We start from the raw sequence: 27037 nt of genomic DNA, 5'->3' as shown, positions 1-27037 counted from the left end.
TAATGTTGTGTCCCATGTTATAGTCTACAATTTGTCTTGTATGCAATTTTGCTGTCACCAAAGAAATGCAAATTTGTTGATTGTCTATTAAGTGTGAATAAAATAGAATGCATATTGTAAGCTGCATGTGGGTTATTTTAGGGGATTTCTACACTGGCAATTTTAGAGGCTTAATCTGTGTCCGGGAAATAGACCCTTAATGAGCAGACAAATGCTTTGAAAGGCTGGTCATGGCTCACATCAACACCATAATCCCAGACACCCTGGACCCACTCCAATTTGCATACCGCCCTAACAAATCTGCAGATGACTCAATCTTTATTGCACTCCACACTGCCCTTTCCCACTTGGACAAAAGGCACCTACAGTATGTGAAAATGCTGTTTATTGACTATAGCTCAGCGTTCAACAATATAGTGCCCTCCAAGCTCATAACTAAGCTAAGGACCATGGGACTGAACACATCCCTCTGCAACTGGATCCTGGACTTCCTGATGGGACATCCCCAGGTGGTGAGGGTAGGCAACAACACATCCGCTACACTGACCCTCAACACGGGTGCCCCTCAGGGGTGCGGGCTTAGTCCCCTCCTCTACTTCCTATTCACCCATGACTGTGTGGCAGTGCACAACTCCAACACCATCAGCGATGACGATGAGACAGCCTATAGGGAGGAAGTTAGAGACCAGGTAGTGTGGTGCCAGGACATCAACTTCTCCCTCAACATCAGCAAGACAATGGAGCTGATCGTGGACTACAGGAAACGGAAGGCCAAGCAATCATCATCGACAGGGCGGTAGTGGATGGGGGTAGAGAGTTTCAAGTTCCTCGATGTCCACATCACTAAGGATCTATCATTGTCCAAACACACCAACACAGTCGTGGAGAGGGCACGAAAACGCATCTCCCCCTCAAGACGCTGAAAAGATTTGGCATGGGTCCTCAGGTCCTCAAAAAGTTGTACACCAGCCCCATTGAGAGTATCTTGACTGGCTGCATCACTGCTTGGTATGGCAACTGCTTGGCATCCGACCACAAGGCGCTGCAGAGGGTACTGCGTACAGCCCAGTACGTCACTGGGGCTGAGCTCCCTGCCATCCAGAACCTCTATACCAGGTAGTGTCAGAGGAAGGCCCTAAAAATTGTCAAAGATTCCAGCCACATAGACTGTTCTCTCTGCTACCACATGGCAAGCGGTACCGATGCAGCATGTTTGGAACCAACAGGACCCTGAACAGCTTCTACCCCCAAGGCATAAGACTGCTACATTAACCAAATAGCTAGCCGGACTATCTGCATTTACTTTTTTTGCACAAACTTTTTTGACTCATCACATACGCTGCTGCTACTGTTTATTATCTGTCACTTTATTCCTAGTTATATGTACATATATAACTCAATTACCTCGTACCACTGCACATTGACTCTGTACTGGTACCCCTTGTATAATGCCAAGTTATTGTTACTCATTGTGTATCTACTATTACGTTATTGTTATGTGTTTTATTTTTCTATTATTTCTCTACTTTCTTTGTCTCTGCATTGTTGGGAAGGGCCTGTAAAGTAAGCATTTCACTGTTAGTCTACACCTGTTGTTTACAAAACATGTGACATATAACATTATACTAGATTCGATTTGAAGTACCCCAGACAACAGTCGTGGGTTCAATACCAAGTGCATTTGAGTGCTTGGCATATTACTTGGCATATTGTTTACCCTGTAACTTATGTGAACTGATGTACATGTGTAGTATAATTATTGTCATGTTTTTTACCCAGTAACTTATCCTATCACATGCGTGCTTTGTCATTCATCTGATTGAATAAAATGCTGTTCTTTACATGCTTACTGACAAAAGCAACATAAAGGTTGAGAATTAAAGAAATTCACTGCAGTCTATAGTGATGATGACATGCAATCAATTACCATACAGGAATAATCTTTGTGGACTCCATTTAATCACATCTGTTATAATTCCATGTTGCACAATCACAAATAATAATGAGGAAGGTACAAGAAATGAAGTAATGGCAAGTAACAGGGGAGGTTAGCATGTTTTGGTGGGTATGATATTTGTGCGTCTGTAACTTTCTCACTCATCATTATTGACGATTCATTCAGGACTATCCGTAATCATGGTAGCATCCACATTAATGTACATGTTTAGAAGTGTTTAGAAACATATGCTATTCTTTTTTACAATGTAAATGATTCCAAAGTGACACAATACATTATTTACTATTCATTTCTACTGGGCACTAAATAATCTGAAACACAACCAAAACAAACAGCAAATGCATCCAACAAATTTGTAGTGTCACAAGCTTGATGCAATCATTGCATGTTAGGAATATGGGACAAAATACTAAACTTTTGACTACTTTAATACACATATACAGTACCAGTCAAAAGATTGGACACACCTAGTCATTCAAGGGTTTTTCTTAATTTTTTACTATTTTCTACATTGTAGAATAATAGTGAAGACATCAAAACTATGAAATAACACATATGGAATCATATAGTAACCAAAAAAGTCTTATATTATTTCAGACACTTCAATGTATCCACCCCTTGCCTGGTTGATAGCTTTGCTGTCATTCCTAAACGGTTCACCCGATATGGATGAAAATAACCTCAAATTAAAGCTGACAGTCTGCACTTTAACCTCATCGCCATATCATTTCAAATTTAAAGTGCTGTAGTACAGAGCCAAAAGAAGACTAAATGCTTCACTGTGCCAATAATTACGGAGGGCTCTGTATGTTCTCATTCTAGTAGCCTGTGCACTCACTACCTTCTAATATTTTGAGAAACCCATCACAAAAATACAAAACAAGTCCTGTGAATGTTAGAAAGAGCTTGGCATGGTATCTTATTTCCTTATCATCAAAATATGAATTCCTTAGAACATGTTGATCATGTTTAGCTTTGTGTAGAAGTGTAATTTTGATAACATCAACTTTATCGACAATAACAAAGGCGATTGCCATGTCTCCCATTGTAACGTTTTCTAGAAACAGCAGAAGTTGTCTGACTTGCTGTCGGTGCATTTGTACCTCCCCCGACTTTACTCGTCAACTTCCGCTTACAGTCGGCTACTTTCGCCTTACCACTCAAACGCGCCCAGTGTATCTGGAATCCACTCCGCTGTACATTTCTCATAATTCCTAAAATAGAATGACTTTAATCAGTTAAAACATGCCTATCAACCAATTTGTTAGCAGTTATTGACCGCTGCAAACACAAACCGAGCTCATAAAAGGCCTCCAAAACGCTCATGTAACAATGATTGCGTTCTATTAAACATACTTCCCCTGCTGTTCTATATTTCTGTAGCTGTGTTGGCAGCATCTGTGCCCCCATGGGCAGGCTAGGTCAATAGTGGTACATGTGTTCGGCTTGTGCAGGTTGGAGCCTCAATGTGTCAGAGCACAGCATTGGCCAAGATGCTTAGCTTCAAGCCCTCGCTAGCTATTTGTGTCTGTTAAGAATCATGAGAACCACAAGGCAACACAAGGTTTGGTCAGAGGGTAATACTTCTGACTTACAGAGTTCCTTTTAGTTACAACCTAACCCTTTGTATTCAAATAAATTAGATTTATTTCGTTTTTTAATTGGAGGTTTAACCACTTCCAAGATCTCACCTAATTCATATGAGCGTTAGGCTAAACCTGTGATAGAATTAAAGCTTTCTTACAATGGTCTTTGTGACAGTGAGGAATGTCCAAACAAACAGTTTCCCAGGTATTTTGTAATTGAGAGGTTGATCCCAATTGGCCTTGAGATGAAACACTACAACACATCACAAGTGTGTTCATTTATCATAGCGTCACAGATGATTGTGTGAAATGTATATTTTCTTAACACTTGGAGATTAAAACAGTAATGCTTCGAGGGGAAGAAATATAGCTAGTCTATTCCAAAAACATCAGCTTGTGAGATTATGTAGTTCTCTTGACAAGTTTTTTCTAAATGACCAACAAGTTTTTCACCATGATGATGATGATAATGTGCGTTCTTGGGAAATTTTTTAAGAGTTTCGTAAAGATTCTTTAATTAGTTTATAAATATTTAATTATTTAATTCAGCATACAAAAAGACAGTATGTACATCCACTCAAGAGTGGTTCATAATAACACAGGATTATATGAGACCGATGTGTTCTGTTCACATGCTCTGAGCGTTAGGCTTTGGACTACCTGCATGTCAGACATTATAGGGATGATGTGCTGTTTCTAACACTGGGAGTTCTTTTTCCTTTTTCTGAGGATGCACACAGAACTTTCTGTCTGCAGGCGAGTCCCCATTCGAGTTGAAGTGTCCACAGTTCAACACCAGTTACTAAAAAAGTTCCATGACTGAAAGTACTTGAAGTTCCCTTTGTGTGTTTTGTACCTTTTTCCTCTCTTTCTTTGCGTGTCTTTCTCTCTTGAAAAAACGAGTATCATTTGAGCAATAAAAAATATGGATCCTTCAGAACCCTTTGAATTCCGTGGAAACGGTGAACGTCAACATCAGAGCGTGACCAGAAGTACAAAAAAACAAACATCCAATATAATTTATTTTAATAAAGGTATATGAAAATAGACTTTTGATATCCAAGTATGGCAAGTGTAAGGAAAGAAAAAACCCTTGAGGACGGTGGTCTTCACGTAAACCGATAGGCATTGTCACAACACCCATTTGTCCACGTTCGTAGAAATGTTTAACTTTTTAGTCCTGCTTGTGGGTCAGGGTTTAGTAAAAAATTATGAACAAAAATGAACTGTTTCTTGTCAAAATATACATGCTAAAGCTTAAGACAAAAGTAAGGCATCTTGGAAACGTAGTGCTTTGGTTATCTGTGGCCCCAGCCCAGAGACTGGATGGATGAAGTAGACAACATGGACTCATTTGCAGACGTATCTCTCCACAATCCTCTCACACTTCTTACACGTGACATAGCAGCACCAGTGGTACTTGCAGTGGCAGCGTTCCACCAGCTTCTCTGTGTAGGGGTTGTAGCCTCGCCCACAGCACATCAGGTCGCAGCTATCGCTGCCGATGGACGTCTTGTTGCACTGCCTGGAATGGACAGAGAGAGCGAGTTAAAATTAGTCTTAATCCTTTTTTGCATCCATAAATGACACTGTTTGCTCCCAAACAAATGACAGAGAAACAAACCATTCTATACACCGGTAATACATTTTGGTCAATGGAAAGCCCTCAAGGTCCCTAACATTTACACACACGCACGCACGCACACATACACACACACACAGATACACACGGTCTCCCCAATGAATTCCCCGCTCAAACAACACCATTGATCTTAGAATACTTCCTCTCTCAAATATCAACCCCAAAAAGTCCAACCCAAGCCTCACAAATGTATTGAAAAAGGGAGAGCTTGACAAATGCTTATTGTGCATTCACCCAAACAATCTCCCACGTGTTTTTTCTGAGGGCAGCAGATGCTTCGCTTGGGACCCTTTAATTTCTTAAGCCCAGGGGCATCTTATGTGAGCAGAGAATAGCTCTATCATAAATCAGAGTGAATACACAGGGGAGCCCTCCCTCTATTTAACCCTCTCTCTCCACATAATTGCATTGATTTATAATAGCAGAGTGTTAATGGCCAGCGCGGTGGGAGACAGAGACACTAAGAGGATGGCTGAAGGCTGCTGACACAGAGGAGGGAAAAGGAGGGAAGGGGTGGTGGGTAGGGAGGGAGGGAGGGTGGGTGAGTCATTGGAATAAGTAGGACAGACTCCTCTTTTTTCTTTTTTTTAACCTTTTTCTTTTTGTTTATTTTTAGGGGGTGGATCAGCTTTAATATTGAGGATAGATTGTTGCTTCCATCAATGTAATTGTCTAAATCATTTCCAATCCCCCATATAATTTTTGGGTAAATATATATATATCCATATACATACATACATACACATACTGTACATACCCAAATATATATATATATATATATATATACACTGCTCAAAACAACAAAATCACACAAAAATGATCAATGGAAATCAAATTGATCAACCCATGGAGGTCTGGATTTGGAGTCACACTCAAAATTAAAGTGGAAAACCACACTACAGGCTGATCCAACTTTGATGTAATGTCCTAATGTCCTGTAATCTCCAAGTCAAAATGAGGCTCAGTAGTGTGTGTGGCCTCCACGTGCCTGTATGACCTCCCTACAACGCCTGGGCATGCTCCTGATGAGGTGGCGGATGGTCTCCTGAAGGATCTCCTCCCAGACCTGGACTAAAGCATCCGCCAACTCCTGGACAGTCTGTGGTGCAATGTGGCGTTGGTGGATGGAGCGAGACATGATGTCCCAGATGTGCTCAATTGGATTCAGGTCTGGGGAACGGGCGGTTCCTCTTGCAGGAACTGCTGACACACTCCAGCCACATGAGGGCTAGCATTGTCTTGCATTAGGAGGAACCCAGAACCCAGGGCCAACCGCACCAGCATATGGTCTCACAAGGGGTCTGAGGATCTCATCTCGGTACCTAATGGCAGTTAGGCTACCTCTGGCGAGCACATGGAGGGCTGTGCGGCCCCCCAAAGAAATGCCCACACCATGACTGACCCACCGCCAAACCGGTCATGCTGGAGGATGTTGCAGGCAGCAGAACGTTCTCCACGGCGTCTCCAGACTCTGTCACGTCTGTCACATGTGCTCATGTGCTCAGTGTGAACCTGCTTTCATCTGTGAAGAGCACAGGGCGCCAGTGGCGAATTTGCCAATCTTGGTGTTCTCTGGCAAATGCCAAACGTCCTGCACGGTGTTGGGCTGTAAGCACAACCCCCACCTGTGGACGTCGGGCCCTCATACCACCCTCATGGAGTCTGTTTCTGACCGTTTGAGCAGACACATGCACATTTGTGGCCTGCTGGAGGTCATTTTGCATGGCTCTGGCAGTGCTCCTCCTGCTCCTCCTTGCACAAAGGCGGAGGTAGCGGTCCTGCTGCTGGGTTGTTGCCCTCCTACGGCCTCCTCCACGTCTCCTGATGTACTGGCTTGTCTCCTGGTAGCGCCTCCATGCTCTGGACACTACGCTGACAGACACAGCAAACCTTCTTGCCACAGCTCGCATTGATGTGCCATCCTGGATGAGCTGCACTACCTGAGCCACTTGTGTGGGTTGTAGACTCCGTCTCATGCTACCACTAGAGTGAAAGCACCGCCAGCATTCAAAAGTGACCAAAACATCAGCCAGGAAGCATAGGAACTGAGAAGTGGTCTGTGGTCACCACCTGCAGAACCACTCCTTTATTGGGGGTGTCTTGCTAATTGCCTATAATTTCCACCTTTTGTCTATTCCATTTGCACAACAGCATGTGAAATGTATTGTCAATCAGTGTTGCTTCCTAAGTGGACAGTTTGATTTCACAGAAGTGTGATTGACTTGGAGTTACATTGTGTTGTTTAAGTGTTCCCTTTATTTTTTTGAGCAGTGTATATACGTAAACATTCATACATATACACATACAGTTGAAGTCGGAAGTTTACATACACTTAGGTTGGAGTCATTAAATCTCGTTTTTCAACCACTTCACAAATTTCTTGTTAACAAACTATAGTTTTGGCAAGTCGGTTAGGACATCTACTTTGTGCATGACACAAGTAATTTTTCCAACAATTGTTTGCAGACAGATTATTTAACTTATAATTCACTGTATCACAATTCCAGTGGTTCAGAAGTTTACATACACTAAGTTGACTGTGCCTTTAAACAACTTGGAAAATTCCAGAAACTTATGTCATGGCTTTAGATGCTTCTGATAGGCTTATTGACATCATTTGAGTCAATTGGAGGTGTACCTGTGGATGTATTTCAAGGCCTACCTTCAAACTCAATGACTCTGCTTGACATCATGGGAAAATCAAAAGAAATCAGCCAAGACCTCAGAAAAATAAATTGTAGACCTCCACAAGTCTGGTTCATCCTTCGGAGCAATTTCCAAATGCCTGAAGGTACAACGTTCATCTGTACAAACAATAGCACGCAAGTATAAACACCATGGGACCACGCAGCCGTCATACCGCTCAAAAAGGAGAGATCTCCTAGAGATGAATATACTTTGGTGCGAAAAGTGCAAATCAATCCTAGAACAACAGCAAAGGACCTTGTGAAGATGCTGGAGGAAACAGGTAAAAAAGTATCTATATCCACAGTAAAACGAGTCCTATATCGACATAACCTCAAAGGCCGCTCAGCAAGGAAGAAGCCACTGCTCCAAAACCAGCATAAAAAAGCCAGACAACGGTTTTCAACTGCACATGGGGACAAAGATCGTACTTTTTGGAGAAATGTCCTCTGGTCCTCTGATGAAACAAAAATAGAACTGTTTGGCCATAATGACCACCATTATGTTTGGAGGAAAAAAGGGGGAGGCTTGCAAGCCGAAGAACACCATCCCAACTGTGAAGCACAGGGATGGCAGCATCATGTTGTGGGGTGCATTGCTGCAGGAGGGACTGGTGCACTTCACAAAATAGATGGCATCATGAGCAAGGACAATTATGTGGATATATTGAAGCAACATCTCAAGACATCAGTCAGGAAGTTAAAGTTTGGTCGCAAATGGGTCTTCCAAATGAACAATGACCCCAAGCATACTTCCAAAGTTGTGGCAAAATGGCTTAAGGACAACAAAATCAAGATATTGGAGTGTCCATCACAAAGCTCTAACCTCAATCCTATAGAAAATGTGTGGGGAGAACTGAAAAAGCATGTGCGAGCAAGGAGGCCTACAAACCTGACTCAGTTACACAGTTACACCATTCAGGAGGAATGGACCAAAATTCACCCAACTTATTGTAATTTTTACGAGGATTAAATGTCAGGAATTGTGAAAAACTGAGTTTAAATGTTTTTGGCTAAGGTGTATGTAAACTTCCGACATCAATTGTACATACATACACATTCATATATACATGCATACATATGCACACTTTTTTAGAATATACCTTTATTATTCCCCGCAAACCCTACCACAATTGAAGTAAACTAATAAACAATAACACTGAGGCTTCTACCTTCAGTTTATACGTATTATACACATTTACAGACACAATCTATTTTACAATAGTTATATTGTCACGCCCTGACCTTAGTTATCTTTGTTTCTTTATTATTTTGGTTAGGTCAGGGTGTGACATGGGGGATGTATGTGTTTTGTCTTGTCTAGGGGTTTTGTATGTTTATGGGGTGTTTACTAGTCTAGGTGTTTGTATGTCTATGGTTGCCTAGATTGGTTCTCAATTAGAGGCAGCTGTTTATCGTTGTCTCTGATTGGGAACCATGTTTAGGCAGCCATATTCCGTTGGGTATTTCGTGGGTTATTGTCTATGTATTGGTTACTTGTGTCTGTACTTTATATATATAGCTTCACGTTCGTTTTGTTGTTTTGATTAGTTTGTTTAAGTGTTTTCGTTTCGTGTTAAATAAATAGAAGAATGTATTCGTATCACGCTGCGCCTTGGTCCTCCTCTCTTCCTCCATACGACGAACGTGACATATATTTAGTTTTTTTTTGTCCTTCCTCTATTTCTGATGTCCATCCAGTTTGATTTCTATTTGTAACTGTGCTATTTCAACATTTCTGAACCTATATACATTTTACAGACCCTGTATGTTTTACATTGGTTTTCTTGTTGTTATTAGTCCCAACCTTCAGCTTCATTCAACCCCTCCCAACTTTCTCTTAACACCATCCATTTTGGACATCTATTTGCCATATATTTTTCAACTGTGCTGTGATTCTTCAGAAAAGTACTGAACCTTTCTATTCTCATAGCTTCTACAGATTGTAAATTAAAGATAACATTTTTTGCTAGAATAATTATTGTATTATTGATCGATTGACTTTGACTTTTCAAATCACCCAGTATTGCTATCTGCAGCGTTAGTTCTAGGTAAATGTTGCAATTCTTCAGCCATTCCTGGACCTGTGACCAAAAACAAGCTACATATGGACAGTACCAAAATAAATGATCTAATGACTGCCTCCTCGCAGCAAAATCTGCAGAACCGGGAAGATTGTATCCCCCATATACTGTATATATAACATTATATTGGTTGCAAGAATTTTGTATATTAATTTAAATTTGAAGTTTTGAATCTGGCGTTGTTTTGCGTGTCAATTCATGAACCATGTGTGTAACGTCCTGACCAGAGTTCTTATGTGTTGTGCTTGTTTTAGTGTTGGTCAGGACGTGAGCTGGGTGGGCATTCTATGTTGCGTGTCTAGTTTGTCTGTTTTTGTGTTCAGCCTAATATGGTTCTCAATCAGAGGCAGCTGTCAATCGTTGTCCCTGATTGAGAATCATATATACAGTGGGGAGAACAAGTATTTGATACACTGCCGATTTTGCAGGTTTTCCTACTTACAAAGCATGTAGAGGTCTGTAATTTTTATCATAGGTACACTTCAACTGTGAGAGACGGAATCTAAAACAAAAATCCAGAAAATTACATTGTATGATTTTTAAATAATTAATTTGCATTTTATTGCATGACATAAGTATTTGATACATCAGAAAAGCAGAACTTAATATTTGGTACAGAAACCTTTGTTTGCAATTACAGAGATCATGCGTTTCCTGTAGTTCTTGACCAGGTTTGCATACACTGCAGCAGTGATTTTGGCCCACTCCTCCATACAGACCTTCTCCAGATCCTTCAGGTTTCGGGGCTGTCGCTTGGCAATACGGACTTTCAGCTCCCTCCAAAGATGTTCTATTGGGTTCAGGTCTGGAGACTGGCTAGGCCACTCCAGGACCTTGAGATGCTTCTTACGGAGCCACTCCTTAGTTGCCCTGGCTGTGTGTTTCGGGTCGTTGTCATGCTGGAAGACCCAGCCACGACCCATCTTCAATGCTCTTGCTGAGGGAAGGAGGTTGTTGGCCAAGATCTCGCGATACATGGCCCCATCCATCCTCCCCTCAATACGGTGCAGTCGTCCTGTCCCCTTTGCAGAAAAGCATCCCCAAAGAAGGATGTTTCCGCCTCCATGCTTCACGGTTGGGATGGTGTTCTTGGGGTTGTACTCATCCTTCTTCTTCCTCCAAACACGGCGAGTGGAGTTTAGACCAAAAAGCTCTATTTTTGTCTCATCAGACCACATGACCTTCTCCCATTCCTCCTCTGGATCATTCAGATGGTCATTGGCAAACTTCAGACGGGCCTGGACATGCGCTGGCTTGAGCAGGGGGACCTTGCGTGCGCTGCAGGATTTTAATCCATGACGGCGTAGTGTGTTACTAATGGTTTTCTTTGAGACTGTGGTCCCAGCTCTCTTCAGGTCATTGACCAGGTCCTGCCGTGTAGTTCTGGGCTGATCCCTCACCTTCCTCATGATCATTGATGCCCCACGAGGTGAGATCTTGCATGGAGCCCCAGACCGAGGGTGATTGACCGTCATCTTGAACTTCTTCCATTTTCTAATAATTGCGCCAACAGTTGTTGCCTTCTCACCAGGCTGCTTGCCTATTGTCCTGTAGCCCATCCCAGCCTTGTGCAGGTCTACAATTTTATCCCTGATGTCCTTACACAGCTCTCTGGTCTTGGCCATTGTGGAGAGGTTGGAGTCTGTTTGATTGAGTGTGTGGACAGGTGTCTTTTATATAGGTAACGAGTTCAAACAGGTGCAGTTAATACAGGTAATGAGTGGAGAACAGGAGGGCTTCTTAAAGAAAAACTAACAGGTCTGTGAGAGCCGGAATTCTTACTGGTTGGTAGGTGATCAAATACTTATGTCATGCAATAAAATGCAAATTAATTACTTAAAAAGCATACAATGTGATTTTCTGGATTTTTGTTTTAGATTCCGTCTCTCACAGTTGAAGTGTACCTATGATAAAAATTACAGACCTTTACATGCTTTGTAAGTAGAAAAACCTGCAAAATCGGCAGTGTATCAAATACTTGTTCTCCCCACTGTAGGTGGCTTGTTTTGTGTTGGGGATTTGTGGGTGGTTGTTTTCTGTGTCAGTGTTTGTGCCACATGGGACTGTGACGGTTAGTACGTTTTTGTTTTGTATTTTGTCTAGTTTTCTTGTTATTAAATCATGGAAACTTAACACGCTGTACATTGGTCCTCCGATCCTTCTCGCCTCTCCTCGTCTGAGGAGGAGGAAGAGCTAGACTGCCGTTACAATGTGCCATGGAATCGGTACATCAAATCTCTCCCAAACTATTTTGCAATTTATATGGCACAGCTGTCAATTCTTTGGTCCTTAAATGAAATTGGTATATATTATTATTTATCACAATTTTCTTTAACCATTTATGGTCTTTAATGCAGGGTCGACTGACAAGTTCCTTACTTTTTCCCCCTTCTACTTACCTCTTCCATGTTTGTGGTAATGCTGCAATTAGTTGGTTGTAATTTTGGGTAGAGCAGACATTTCCATATGTCTGTGTTAGCTGCATGTGTGACATAACTCCACCAGTCCTATTTATGATATAATTTACAAAAATTATACTTTTTTTTTATCGAAAAATACATTCTTTCTATCAATTAGTATATTTGAGTTTAACCACAATATTTGTTGTATTATTTGTTCTTTCAGGTGGATTAAACTGAAATTGCAACCAACTTTCTAAGGCTTGTTTAAAAAATAACAATATTTTGGAGAGGATTTCATTTTCAAATAACCAAAAGTGAGCAGTTGTAATCTGAATAAAGGAAAAAAGGCCATTCTTGAACATGGGGTGAGACATTCTTACTAATTTACGAGAGAACCATTTGAACCATTTCGGATTTATGTATTACTTTGTATGACTGATGCCTTTAGTGAGAGGTCTAATGCTTTAATATGTAATCATTTCTGCCCTCCAAATTCATATTCGTTACATAAATAGGCCAGTTTAATTTTGTCTGACTTGCCATTCCAAATCAAATTGAATATTTTTTGTTCATATCATTTAAAAAGCAGGTCACTAGGTGTAGGCAAAACCATAAGCAAATAGATCAACTGTGATATGACTAAAGAGTTAATCATGGAGATTATTCAACAAATAGACAGGTATTTTCCTTTCCATGGTAGCAAGATCTTATCTATTTTTGCTAACTTTCTATTAAAATATATTGGAGTGAGATCATTTCTTTCTTTCGGGATATGTACACCGAGTATGTCCACATCCCTGTCAGACCATTTTATTGGTAAACTACACGGTAATGTAAAAGTAGAATTTTTTTGTGATCCAATACATAATATAGTACACTTATCATAATTTGGTTCTAATCCAGAGGTTAGCAAACGTATCTAGATCCTCTATGAGGCTGTGGAGGGATTCTAACTGTGGTTATAAAAGAAAACAAATCATCAGCGTACAATGACACCTTTGTTTTTAAGCCACAGATTTCTAAACCCTTAATATTATTGTTAGATCTAATTTTAACAGCTAACATTTCGATGGCAATAATAAATAGATATGCTGATAGTGGACAACCTTGTTTTACTCCTCTTGACAGTTAAAAACTTTCTGACATGTAGTCATTATTTACTATTTTACACAACTTTAAACCCATTTTATAAGAGATTCTACAAAATTGAAATATTCTAGGCATTTATATATAAACTCCAGTTGTACTTCAGCTATGAAAACCAGGCCTGGTTTCCCCAATATTTCATAGTATTCTATTGTTTCCCGTATTTGTCTTATATTATCTACAATGTATCAACCATGTAAAAACCTGTCTGATTAGGATGAATAATATCTGACAATACCTTTTTAATTCCATGAGCCAAGCATTTAGCTAATTTTTGCATCACAACACTGAAGTGTAAGAGGCTCCAATTTTTTTAAATGGACTGGATCTTTATATATACCTCTTGAATCCTGTTTCAGTAATATTGAAATCAGACCTTCTTGTTGCGTGTCCGATAATCTACTGTTTATATAAGAGTGGTTAAAACATGCTAATAATGGTCCTCTGAGTATATATAAAAAGGTTTGGTATACTTCCACTTCTATGCCATCCAGCCCTGGAGTTTTCCCAGACTTAAAGGCTTTAATTGCATCATGAAGTTCCTCCTCTGTAATTTGGCCTTCACATGAGTCTTTCTGTACAGATGTTAATTTTACATTATTAATAGGAAACAAATCCATACAATTAGCTTTGATTAGTGGAGATGGAAGAGACTGAAACGAAAACATATTCTTAAAGTACTTTACTTCCTCTTTCAAAATATTGTTCGGTGAATCATGCGTGACTCCATCATCTGTAACAAGTTTCAATACATTTTTTGGGGTAGCATTTCTATGTTGAAGATTGAAAAAGAATTTGGTGCATTTATCCCCATATTCCATCCAGTTCGCTTTATTTTATAATATATTACACTGGATCTTTCTTGAAAAAGTTCCTCCATTTCTTTTTCTTTTTCCTCTAACTTATTCTGTGCCTCTGGTACCATTTTTATTGCTATCTAACTGTACTGTTAGTCCTTCAATTTCCTTTGTTAATATGGACTCTTTATCTCTAAATTGATTTTGTTTTATAGATGAGTACTGAATTGCATGGCCTCTAAAGGCACATTTAAAAGTGTCCTATACAATAAGGGGATCTGCTGTACCTATGTTTTGTCGGAAAAAGTCAGTTATAAATTCTTCCGTCCTAGTTATAAACAAGTTATCCTCCAGTAGGCTTTGATTAAATTTCCAATATCCTCGCTCATGTGGAAATTCTGTAAGAGTAATATAGTAATATAATATGCTAATTATGTGATGATCCGACCACATTCTGTCCCCTATCAACACATTTTAAACTTTTGGTGCCAGAGAGAATGACATAAGAAAGTAATCAAGACAACTACAGTAGCTTGATTAAGCCTCCGCCATGTATATCTCACTAGGTCAGGGTATTTAAGCCTCCATATATCCACAAATTCCAATATATCCATGACATTCATGATTTCCTTAAGTGCCTGAAGGTGATAGTGTGTAGTGTGATTTCCTTTACGGTCCATAGAGGTATTTAAAACTGTATTATAATCTCCCACCATAATAATAGTCTAGTTTTGCTTGTAGAGTTGATAAATTCTTATATTTTCAAAGAAGCTTGGATCATCATTATTTGGACCGTATAGGTTAATAAGCCATATCTGTTTATGGTTCAATAACATATTTAAAATCATCCATCTACCTTGATGATCTGTTTGCACAATTTGCACATTTAGATCAAAATTACTGTTAATTAATATCATCACCACTTTTGAGTTTCTTTGCCCATGGGAGAAATATATTTCGCCCCCCAGTCCTTTTTCCACACAACTTCATCTAAAATTGTTGAGTTTCCTGTAAACAATAGATATTATATTCCTTCTCTTTTAGCCAGGTAAATACTGATTGTCTTTTCTTATTATCTGCTAAGCCATTACAATTATAACTGTCTATACTTATTTCACCACTTACCATAATGAGACACAAGTTTCAATTCTGTTTATCAAAATATATGTCTGTAAACGTACCATTAACAACGAACATGATGATTAGGTGTCAATATAGCTGTACCATGATAATTGCATTGCTATTAAGTAAACATCCAATTGGTCCGCACTATTCCACCCACTAAAACCTCTCCTCATCCCGAGTTGGGTTGTCATCCCAATGTCCGGCAGACCACCTCCGCCCCCCCGGATCCCATGGCCCCGAAGAGACAGGCACCCATCCTTCGAAAAGAACACACAGTGCCACCCACAGAACAGAAGCAAATCAACCGCCAAATGCATTTCCATCGCCCTCACCTCCATTTGTATTATATATAGCCATTTAAAAAATGTATATACTGAATATATACAGTATATTTAAAAAATCATGTTTATCTTATTTTACATAATTAGCTATTAATATTTGTAGTAATGTAGGTAATTTATGCAAAGGATTTTACCTCTCACCAGTCTCGCCATTACCAAAATTACATTACGGCAAGCAATTATTATTTTAGCAAACAATTATTGTGATTCATCCTATATTGTCCCTAACATCTTTTACTCCCTCGCAACAGTTGGGACACACACACACACACACACACACACACACACACACACACACACACACACACACACACACACACACACACACACACACACACACACACACACACACACACACACACACACACACACACACACACTCATACACACTCAACCGCTAGTGCTCTTAAACGCTAGTAAAACCAAATGCATGCTTTTCAACCGTTCGCTGCCTGCACCCGCACGCCCGACTAGCATCACCACCCTGGACGGTTCCGACCTAGAATATGTGGACATCTATAAGTACCTAGGTGTCTGGCTAGACTGCAAACTCTCCTTCCAGACTCATATCAAACATCTCCAATCCAAAATCAAATCAAGAATCGGCTTTCTATTCCGCAACAAAGCCTCCTTCACTCACGCCGCCAAACTTACCCTAGTAAAACTGACTATCCTACCGATCCTCGACTTCGGCGATGTCATCTACAAAATAGCTTCCAACACTCTACTCAGCAAACTGGATGCAGTTTATCACAGTGCCATTCGTTTTGTTACTAAAGCACCTTATACGACCCACCACTGCGACCTGTATGCCCTAGTCGGCTGGCCCTCGCTACATGTTCGTCGTCAGACCCACTGGCTCCAGGTCATCTACAAGGCTATGCTAGGTAAAGTGCCGCCTTATCTCAGTTCACTGGTCACGATGGCTACACCCACCCGCAGCACGCGCTCCAGCAGGTGTATCTCACTGATCATCCCTAAAGCTAAAACCTCATTTGGACGCCTTTCCTTCCAGTTCTCTGCTGCCTGCGACTGGAACGAATTGCAAAAATCTCTGAAGTTGGAGACTTTTATCTCCCTCAACAACTTTAAAAATCTGCTATCCGAGCAGCTAACCGATCGCTGCAGCTGTACATAGTCCATCTGTAAACTACCCACCCAATTTACCTACCTCACCCCCCATACTGCTTTTATTTATTTACTTTTCTGCTCTTTTGCACACCAGTATCTCTTCTTGCACATGTTCATCTGATGATTTATCACTCCAGTGTTAATCTGCTAAATTGTAATTATTCGATTTATTGCCTACCTCATGCCTTTTGCACACATTGTATATAGATTCTCTTTTTTCTACCATGTTATTGACTTGTTTATTGTTTACTCCATGTGTAACTCTGTGTTGTCTGTTCACACTGCTATGCTTTATCTTGGCCAGGTCGCAGTTGCAAATGAGAACTTGTTCTCAACTAGCCTACCTGGTTAAATAAAGGTGAAAAAAATAAAAATTAAATAAATAAATAAAATAAAAATAATTTAAAAAAAAAAACCTTTCCCCCACAACAACCATAGACTCAGATTCTCAACAGTTGCACTATCCTAGAGCCCAACTCAAGAAAGGTATTGATTTACGAATGCATATACAGTTGCAGCTGTATGAGAAGGCCTGCAAAACTGAGCAAAGAAATGGGGAGATTTGATTACCCATTGTCAGGTCCTAGGTGATGGAGGTCAGATATACCCCCTTCCCCTGAAACACCCACAACATGGTCCCCCGTAGGGACCATATTCTAAGCATCTCTCCGTGCAGTCAGACCTTTGATTTTGTGCCACCATGGCCACAATAATATGCCCCCTCTCTGAATGTCTGAGTGTGACCCCCTCCCCATGGGTTACTGCAGCTACTGTTGCCAGCACTGCCACTGCCTGGGTGGGGGCACCCCACCGGAATCCCCCCCGGCTAGGTACAAGGTCGTCAAGGTTCTCATTAGCAGCTTTGAGAATTTCCTTGTATATTATGCTCTCCCATCCTTACAATAATGGCCTTTGGGATGGGGCAATTAACAATAGCTCTACACAGATTTGTTTTGTCAGGGAAAATCTGCCCTATCTGGTGCAAGTTAATGGATCAAAAGGACAGCACAGTCTGTTAACTCCACATCACTCTCACACAGCTGTCACTCACAGTCAGAGCTACTAATCTCATTCTGAATTAAAACACATCCTTCGATGGTGCCGTCACACGCAAGACCCACAGTGCTTGTTACCTTTGAGACACTGATCATCCCTCAGATCCGGGGATATTATTGAAATGTAACTTGTTATGCATTGCACTAAGACCGCACTCAATCAGCTGTATAAGGAAATAAGCAAACAGGAAACCACTCACCCAGAGGCGGCACTCCTAGTGGCCGGAGACTTTAATGCAGGGAAACTTAAATCAGTTCTACCAAATCTCTAGCAACATGTTAAATGTGCAACCAGAGGGAAAACAATTCTAGATCACCTATACTCCACACACAGAGACGCGTACAAAGCTCTCCCTCGCCCTCCATTTGATAAATCCAACCACAACTCTATCCTCCTGATTCCTGCTTACAAGCAAAAATTAAAGCAGGAAGCACCAGTGACTCGGTCTATAATAAAATGGTCAGATGAAGCAGATGCTAAACTACAGGATTGCTTTGCTATCACAGACTGGAACATGTTCCGGGATTCTTCCGATGACATTGAGGAATACACCACATCAGTCACTGGCTTTATCAATAAGTGCATTGAGGACGTCGTCCCCACAGTGACTGTACGTACATACCCCAACCAGAAGCCATGGATTACAGGCAACATTTGCACTGAGCTAAAGGGTAGAGCTGCCGCTTTCAAGGTGCGGGACTCTAACCCGGAAGCTTACAAGAAATCCCGCTATGCCCTGCGACGAACCATCAAACAGGCAAAGCGTCAATACAGGGCTAAGATTGAATCATACTACACCGGCTCCGACGCTCGTCGGATGTGGCAGGGATTAAAAAACTATTACAGACTACAAAGGGAAGCACAGCCGCGAGCTGCCTAGTGACACAAGCCTACCAGACGAGCTAAATCACTTCTATGCTCGCTTCGAGGTAAGCAACACTGAGGCATGCATGAGAGCATCAGCTGTTCCGGACGACTGTGTGATTTCGCTCTCCATAGCCGATGTGAGTAAGACCTTTAAACAGGTCAACATACACAAGGCTGCGGGGCCAGACGGATTACCAGGACGTGTGCTCCGGGCATGTGCTGACCAACTGGCAGGTGTCTACACTGACATTTTCAACATGTCCCTGATAGAGTCTGTAATACCAACATGCTTCAAGCAGACCACCATAGTCCCTGTGCCCAAGAACACAAAGAACACAAAAAACGCAACCTGCCTAAATGACTACAGACTCGTAGCACTCACGTCCTTAGCCATGAAGTGCTTTGAAAGGCTGGTAATGGCTCACATCAACACCATTATCCCAGAAACCCTAGACCCACTCCAATTTGCATACCGCCCAAACAGATCCACAGATGATGCAATCTCTATTGCACTCCACACTGCCCTTTCCCACCTGGACAAAAGGAACACCTATGTGAGAATGCTGTTCATTGACTACAGCTCAGCGTTCAACACCATAGTACCCTCAAAGCTCATCACCAAGCTAAGGATCCTGGGACTAAACACCTCCCTCTGCAACTGGATCCTGGACTTCCTGACAGGCCGCCCCCAGGTGGTGAGGGTAGGTAGCAACACATCTGCCACGCTGATCCTCAACACTGGAGCTCCCCAGGGGTGTGTGCTCAGTCCCCTCCTGTACTCCCTGTTCACCCACGACTGCATGGCCAGGCACGACTCCAACACCATCATTAAGTTTGCTGACGACACAACAGTGGTAGGCCTGATCAACGACGAGACAGCCTATAGGGAGGAGGTCAGAGACCTGGCCGGGTGGTGCCAGAATAACAACCTATCCCTCAACGTAACCAAGACTAAGGAGATGATTGTGGACTACAGGAAAAGGAGCGCCGAGCACGTCCCCATTCTCATCGACGGGGCTGTAGTGGAGCAGGTTGAGAGCTTCAAATTCCTTGGTGTCCACATCAACAACAAACTAGATTGGTCCAAACACACCAAGAGAGTCGTGAAGAGGGCACGACAAAGCCTATTCCCCCTCAGGAAACTAAAAAGATTTGGCATGGGTCCTGAGATCCTCAAAAGGTTCTACAGCTGCAACATCGAGAGCATCCTGACCGGTTGCATCACTGCCTGGTACGGCAATTGCTCGGCCTCCGACCGCAAGGCACTTCAGAGGGTAGTGCGTACGGCCCAGTACATCACTGGGGTAAAGCTGCCTGCCATCCAGGACCTCTACACCAGGCGGTGTCAGAGGAAGGCCCTAAAAATTGTCAAAGACTCCAGCCACCCCAGTCATAGACTGTTCTCTCTACTACCTCATGGCAAGCGGTACCGGAGTGCCAAGTCTCGGACAAAAAGGCTTCTCAACAGTTTTTACCCCCAAGCCATAAGACTCCTGAACAGGTAATCGAATGGTTACCCGGACTATTGCGTGCCCCCCCCCCCAACCCCTCTTTTACGCTGCTGCTACTCTCTGTTTATCTTATATGCATTGTCACTTTAACTATACATTAATGTACATACTACCTAAATGGCCCGACCAACCAGTGCCCCCGCACATTGGCTAACCGGGCTCTCTGCATTGTGTCCCACCACCCGCCAGCCCCTCTTTTTACGCTTCTGCTACTCTCTGTTCATCATATATGCATAGTCACTTTTACCATACCTACATGTACCGTACATACTACCTCAATAAGCCTGACTAACAGGTGTCTGTATATAGCCTTGCTACTCTTTTTTCAAATGTCTTTTTACTGTTGTTTTATTTATTTACTTACCTACACACACACACACACACATACCTTTTTTCCCCGCACCATTGGTTAGAGCCTGTAAATAAGCATTTCACTTTAAGGTCTACACCTGTTGTATTCGGCGCACGTGACAAATAAACTTTGATTTGATTTTCTATTATTACAGAACACATTCTAATCCCACAACGAACATCACTATAGGACACTTGTAAAGGACAACTTTCTACAGAAGAGGCGCCCAACATTTCTGTCCCTAACTGAGTAGGCTTCATGTTTGCTGCTACTCCACTCCAGATATTATCAAAGGGCAGTGGTGGAAAAAGTACCCAACGGTCATACTTAAGAGATACCTTAATAGAAAATGACTCAAGTAAAAGTAAAAGTCACCCAGTAAAATTCTACTTGAATAAAAGTCTAAGTATTTGGTTTAAAATATATTTAAGTATCAAAGGTAAAAGTATAAATAATTTCCAAATCCTAATATTAAGCAAACCAGATGGCACCATTTTCTTGTTTTTTATTTATTTACAGAAAGCCACGGGCACACTCCAACATTCAGACATAATTTACAAATGAAGCATGTGTGTTGAGTGAGTCCACCAGATCAGAAGCAGTAGGGATGACCAGGGATGTTCGGTTGATAAGTGCGTGAATTTGACTATTTTGACTATTTGTCCTGCTAAGCGTTCAAAATGTAACGAGTACTTTTTGGTGTCAAGGAAAATGTATGGAGAAAAAAGTACAATATTTTCTTAAGCGAAGTAAAAGTAGTCAAAAATATAAATAGTAAACTACTTAAGTAGTACTTTAAAGTATTTTTACTTAAGTACCTTACACAACTGTCAATAGGGTCAAAGCTATCCATGGCGAGGAGTAGTGAGATTAGAATTCACTTGAAGAGTAAACACAGATAAGGCCATCCTGAAGTGTGCACCACTGAACATGGCTCCGTCTGGGTATCCCACTAGCTCTTGTGGAGTGTCTAGGGATCGTGGGGGTGAGGAGTATGGTGCTGTGATGAGGCCATGGGATGGCGAGGAGGAGGTGTGGGATGGGGCGGTTAAAACATCCCTAGACCTCTGGGACCCTCTTGGAAGCACACACCACACGGCACATCAGTGTCACACGTCCCCTTGCAGACTGCCACCAACGATTGCAGGAGGCTGATGGTGCCTTAAGACTCGGCATAAAGGACTAAATAGTGTACATGCTATAGACCACGTGTGGTGGGACCATTATCAGGTTGGGGGCAGCAAATGCATGGAGCACATTGACTGCACCTGACGCGCAATATGTCTTCAGGTTACAGTATCTGTTAAGTGGCCTGCTGCTCAGTAGCTCAGGGCTAGGCACATGACACTTGACATTTGGATTATAGCTGGCTCTAGGAATAGTAAAGAGACATTTGCATTAATTGTTTTCAATGGTCCACATATGTTAGTCTGCATTTCCAGCTCCAAGAGCTGCCAACCACAAAACCCTACTCCGTTTTACATTTGTCATACGTCTTCTGCAGTCCAAAACCAAATAGCAGAGATTCAGGAATATGCTGCTAAAATGGATACCCATGGCAAAAGATGCGAAAGGCAGAAAATCCACTAGGCTGCCAAAGATGGCTAGCACATTTTTGTAGAAGGGGGGTGGCCAGACCTCTCTCTATATCTGGCCCTTACCTCAGACAAAGAAAATGTCCCTTACTTTCCGCTAAGTTCTCACAGTTGTCAGACCAACAACATGCAACATATATTTAAGCAATAAGGCCTGGGGGGGTGTGGTATATGGCCAAGGCTGTTCTCACGCATGACTCAACGCGGAGTGCCTGGATACAGGCCTTAGCCGTGGTATATTGGCCACTTACCACAAACCCCCGAGGTGCATTATTGCTATTATAAACTGGTTACCAACATAATTAGAGTAGTATAAATAAATATTTTGTCATACCTGTGGAATATGGTCTGATATATCACGGCTGTCAGCCAATCAGCATTCAGGGCTCGAACCAACCAGTTTCTAATTCCTAATAAAACACTTCAGATGAATAGAGAGTCTTATTCTATTTTTGGGGACCATTACCTCTCAAATCGATATCAGCTGAATGCACTCAGGCCCTAAGAATAACCGCATTACTCACCCCTGTCTGATTGCAACACAAGGGCCCAAGTCACAACGGTCATGTCAGGGACACGTGCTCAGACATACCACAGACAGGCCAATCTCCGGGACCACTTTCTTTGTCAGAGATTCTTAAAACAAAAGGGTATCTGCCACCAGAGTTTTGCAAAAGAGGAGCTCTGATTTTATACGTTCCTACAGTATATACTTCCACAATGTGCCACCCATAACACCCTGCTTTTATAAACACACACACACACACACACACACACACACACACACACACACACACACACACACACACACACACACACACACACACACACACACACACACACACACACACACACACACACACACACACACACACACACACACACACACACACACACACACACACACACACACACACACACACACCCACACCTATTGTAACAGTCTCACCTGTCCTGGGTGCCAATGGAGCCGAGCTTGTCGTTCTTGGCGCAGAAGTCCGGGGAGCTCTGCAAGTAAACCAGCTCGTTCTCCCTGACGGGCCTGATGTCGATGTCCTTGGGGACCAGCTGCTTGCGCGTACCCATGGGTCTGTGCACCACCTTGGTGGCTGACAGGTACTTGGTCTTCAGGTCCATGGCGATATCCTTTAGGTCCTGCAGGCCTCTCCAGCAGGTCCGTATGGAGCAAGAGCCAGACACACCATGACACTTACATTTCATCACCAGCGCATCCCTCAGGGCCTGGGGGAGAAATAGAGGATGTGAATGTCAAACACTGTTACTACTGAGGTTGATGCTATGGCAGAAAATACGTCAAATATTCTACAAAGGCATTATAAATTACAAGAGTTATAAATGTACATGCTCATATGTAGGGCTGTTACAGTGACCGTATTACCAACAGTGAGTATATCCGTGATCTGCGTGTGTAACTACCTGTCTCCCCACTTCACTGTTGTGCAGGTGCATCAGCTTGTTGGCGTGGGAGCCTGCCTTCTTCATCTTCATGGGGGCGTCAGAGAACTTGGAGCCCATGACCAGGCCGTAGTGCAGGTTGTCTGCACAGCCTCCCCAGCGGTAGCCTGGCTCAGGGATCTCTCCGGGGATGGGGCCACATGAACACAGCCGCAGGTCCCCCGATGTGCACGCCCGTGCGATGGTGTGGCTGATGGCTGCCGCGGACAGGGCGTACACGAACGCTGACTCCCTCGTGCCTGTTGAGAACAACAAGACAAATCCTTGTAAGTGATTGAACTGACTTCTGTAGATGAACTGTTATTGTTTTTCATTCATGTAACCTTCATTTAACCCTAACCTGTACCCTTAGTGAGGGTAACATGAAAAAGTCACTAGACATATATGGTTATACAGCCAGAGTGAATAATATGGATGTTATAAAGTGAGTGTACAAAACATTAGGAACATGCTCTTTCCATGACAGACTGACCAGGTGAATCCAGGTGAAAGCTATGCTCCCTTATTGATGTCACTTGTTTCATCCACTTCATTCAATGTAGATGAAGGGGAGGAGACAGGTTAAATAATGATTTTTAAGCCTTCAGACAATTGAGATATAGATTGTGTATGTGTGTCATTCAGAGTGCCTTTGAACGGAGTACCGGTTTGAGTGTGTCAGGAACTGAACCGCTGCTGGGTTTTTGAAATCAACAGTTTCCTGTGTGTATCAAGAATGGTCCACCACCCAAAGCACATCCAGCCAACTTGACACAACTGTGAGAAGCATTGGAGTCAACATGGGCCAGCATTCCTGTGGAACACTTTTGACGCCTTGTAGAGTCCATCCCCCTGATGAACTGAGGCTGTTCTGAGACCAAAAGGGGGGGGGGTGCAACTTAATATTAGGAAGGTGTTCCTAATGTTTCGTACACTCAGTGTATAGGTAATGAAGTGTGTACACACAGAGGGCATATGTGTCAATGCTGGATGATGGAGGTAGGAGACAGGAAGAAAGAACCATTCATGCCATCAAAGACATCCCTGTATGAAGAAGAGCATTCGTCTAGAGTCTGCCAGGGGCTTCTTAAGACTGGTCTAACAGTTGACAGATGGAGCCTGTCTTCTCCTGAGGCGCATCATCGTGGAGCTATCTCACTAAACCTTTGATTAGAAGCCAGCTCTTTGTTGTGGGATTTTTACATCTTCACCTAAACTCAGTAAAACTGGAACTGGCATTGGCTCTGTCTGGCTCAGCAAAGATCCTTTTAGCAATGGAAATGAACCCATCAAAGTACAAGTCCAGAACACGGAAAGACTCTCAAAACACTGCAAGGAGTGTGCATTTAATGAAACGAGGATCGATAGAAAAAATGTAGTCATATTACTAATGCTTTGTACTGTAGGGAGCAACTAAGAGCCTGCCTAGTCATAAGAAGTATGTTCCGCAGAGATCGCGGGCAATATTTCACATCATGCTTTACTATAGAAAAACAGATGCATGTAGGTAATGTATGCCGTAAAAATGGTTTAAAAATGAGAAGGATGAGATGCCACAAAAAAGATATCTAGATCCCTTCTAATAGTCACTGTCCAACTCAATACTATATCTTACATAGTGGAATCTATTGTGCAACAGAAAAGGCACTACTATTTTAATTTTTTTAATTAACCTTTATTTAAAACCAGTTAAGATCCATTGAGGTTAAAAACCTGTTTTGTGAGGGCGACCTGGCAAGAAGGAAATACAGGGAAATAGCAGTTTACATAAAATATTACAACAAAAAAAGACAAAATACACACAAAAGACAGTGTCACAAGTTACAGATACCTTTGAAGATTATCTGTAACTAAGCAATGAAGACAACCACATCAAGTACTTGGAATTTAAAGAGAAGAACTTTGTAGCACAGATATTATGGAGGTGAGTGGCTAGGGTGATAGTGGATGATTTTCTTTCTTTCAAGGGGACACAAAGAAGAATGGTATCCTTTGCTTGTCACAGTGAGCACTGCCCTCAGAGCACAAAAGACCACCAAGGACGATAATTAAAGCTTTAAACTCTCTCTTGTAAATAATCTCCTGCGACACTTAGATTAGATTTTTGAATCCCACCAAGGACACAGAGTTTCTACTGTGCTAATCATTTGGTGAGAGATGATCACTCCTAGTTCGTTTGAAAAAAACGTATAGTTTGCACACCTAGCACAATGGATCTCACACCACCATTGCAGTCAATAGATCTTCACATAGTTTACTCCAGTATTCTGGAGTTGATTTCCTTATTTTACGCCTAGTTCTAACCACCATAAATAGTAGATTGTGACCAGTAGGCCTACCTCTGTCAAGGTCCGGTCGATACCTTGAGGAGTCACTGGGGATATCAATAGAGGAACAGTTCCAGCGCATGTCAGCGAAGGTCTTCTGGCAGGTCTTCTTGACCTCGCGTGCTGCAGCGATGATGGTCTGCATGAGCTCCAGGTTGCTCCGACACAGCTGGGCTTGTGAAGACACCAGGCCCGGCAGCAGCTTGCAGTGGTGGGTCTGGTTGATGTGTAAAGACACAGGTGTGTGTGATAGGGCCCTGTAACAGAAACAGACATGCAAAAGCCAATACAAGGTCATTTTCTTACTTATGCCATATACTGAGCCACATGTTTTCAACCATTCAAACACATAATGAGAACTGTTTGGAATGGGGAACATTTCTGGCATTTAAACCACTTGACTTGACTACAATGGAAATGCCAATGGAAATCTCTCAAGATGTCACGAACAGGTTAAACATAACAGACCACAGCTTGGCATCAGGTTATTCTCCTGATTCAGTTCACTAGAGGAGGTTCCAGAACATGCCAAACAATTTATTCATCCTAGGCAAAAAGCCAAATCTGACGGCGCTACATCTATTCATCTATCATCATTTACATTCTTCATTGGTTTAAAGGATTTTATTTGACCTGAGACTTTACTGTGACATAAGTCATCTGAATGTGGAAATCTAAAAGGGGTGCACACATACTTTGTTTTCACTTAGACTGAATAGAAGATTAGTTCATAGAAAAACCACCAGAGAACCTGGTCAGTCAGTCAGTCAATTCCTGATCTCTGTTTTCTATGTCTTGCCGGAGCACTGCGAGAGAGAGAGAGTTCCGTGAGAACCAGCCAATGCCTCCTGCACCTTGGCCTGTTTGGGATTAGGAGGAAGGGGGCAGCCACTCCATGCCTAATGATAAGCTGTGACACCCCTGTGCTCCTGTAATCCAGTGCTCACAAGTGTTTATGGTCCCATCTGGTTCACATCCA

At 42.1% G+C, this 27037-nt stretch overlaps 1 protein-coding gene across 1 annotated transcript in view; it reads right to left on the bottom strand.

The window, feature by feature from the left end:
* Positions 1 to 1937: 1937 nt before the first annotated feature.
* The window catches only part of LOC139537429 (protein Wnt-11-like), a 29487-nt gene continuing 4387 nt past the window's right edge, over positions 1938 to 27037 (bottom strand). The window contains exons 3-6 of the mRNA XM_071338693.1: positions 26071 to 26315; positions 23714 to 23991; positions 23226 to 23518; positions 1938 to 5068 (exon numbers count right to left, since the gene is read on the bottom strand). Of these exons, the coding sequence (XP_071194794.1) occupies positions 4894 to 5068; positions 23226 to 23518; positions 23714 to 23991; positions 26071 to 26315 (991 nt within the window). The 3' untranslated portion in view covers positions 1938 to 4893. The remainder of the gene's footprint in view (positions 5069 to 23225; positions 23519 to 23713; positions 23992 to 26070; positions 26316 to 27037) is intronic.

The sequence above is a fragment of the Salvelinus alpinus genome, chromosome 13, assembly GCF_045679555.1.
Source record: "Salvelinus alpinus chromosome 13, SLU_Salpinus.1, whole genome shotgun sequence".
Lineage (NCBI taxonomy): Eukaryota > Metazoa > Chordata > Actinopteri > Salmoniformes > Salmonidae > Salvelinus > Salvelinus alpinus.
The sequence above is the reverse complement of the archived record's forward strand: the minus strand, read 5'-3'. Positions and strand labels throughout refer to the sequence as shown.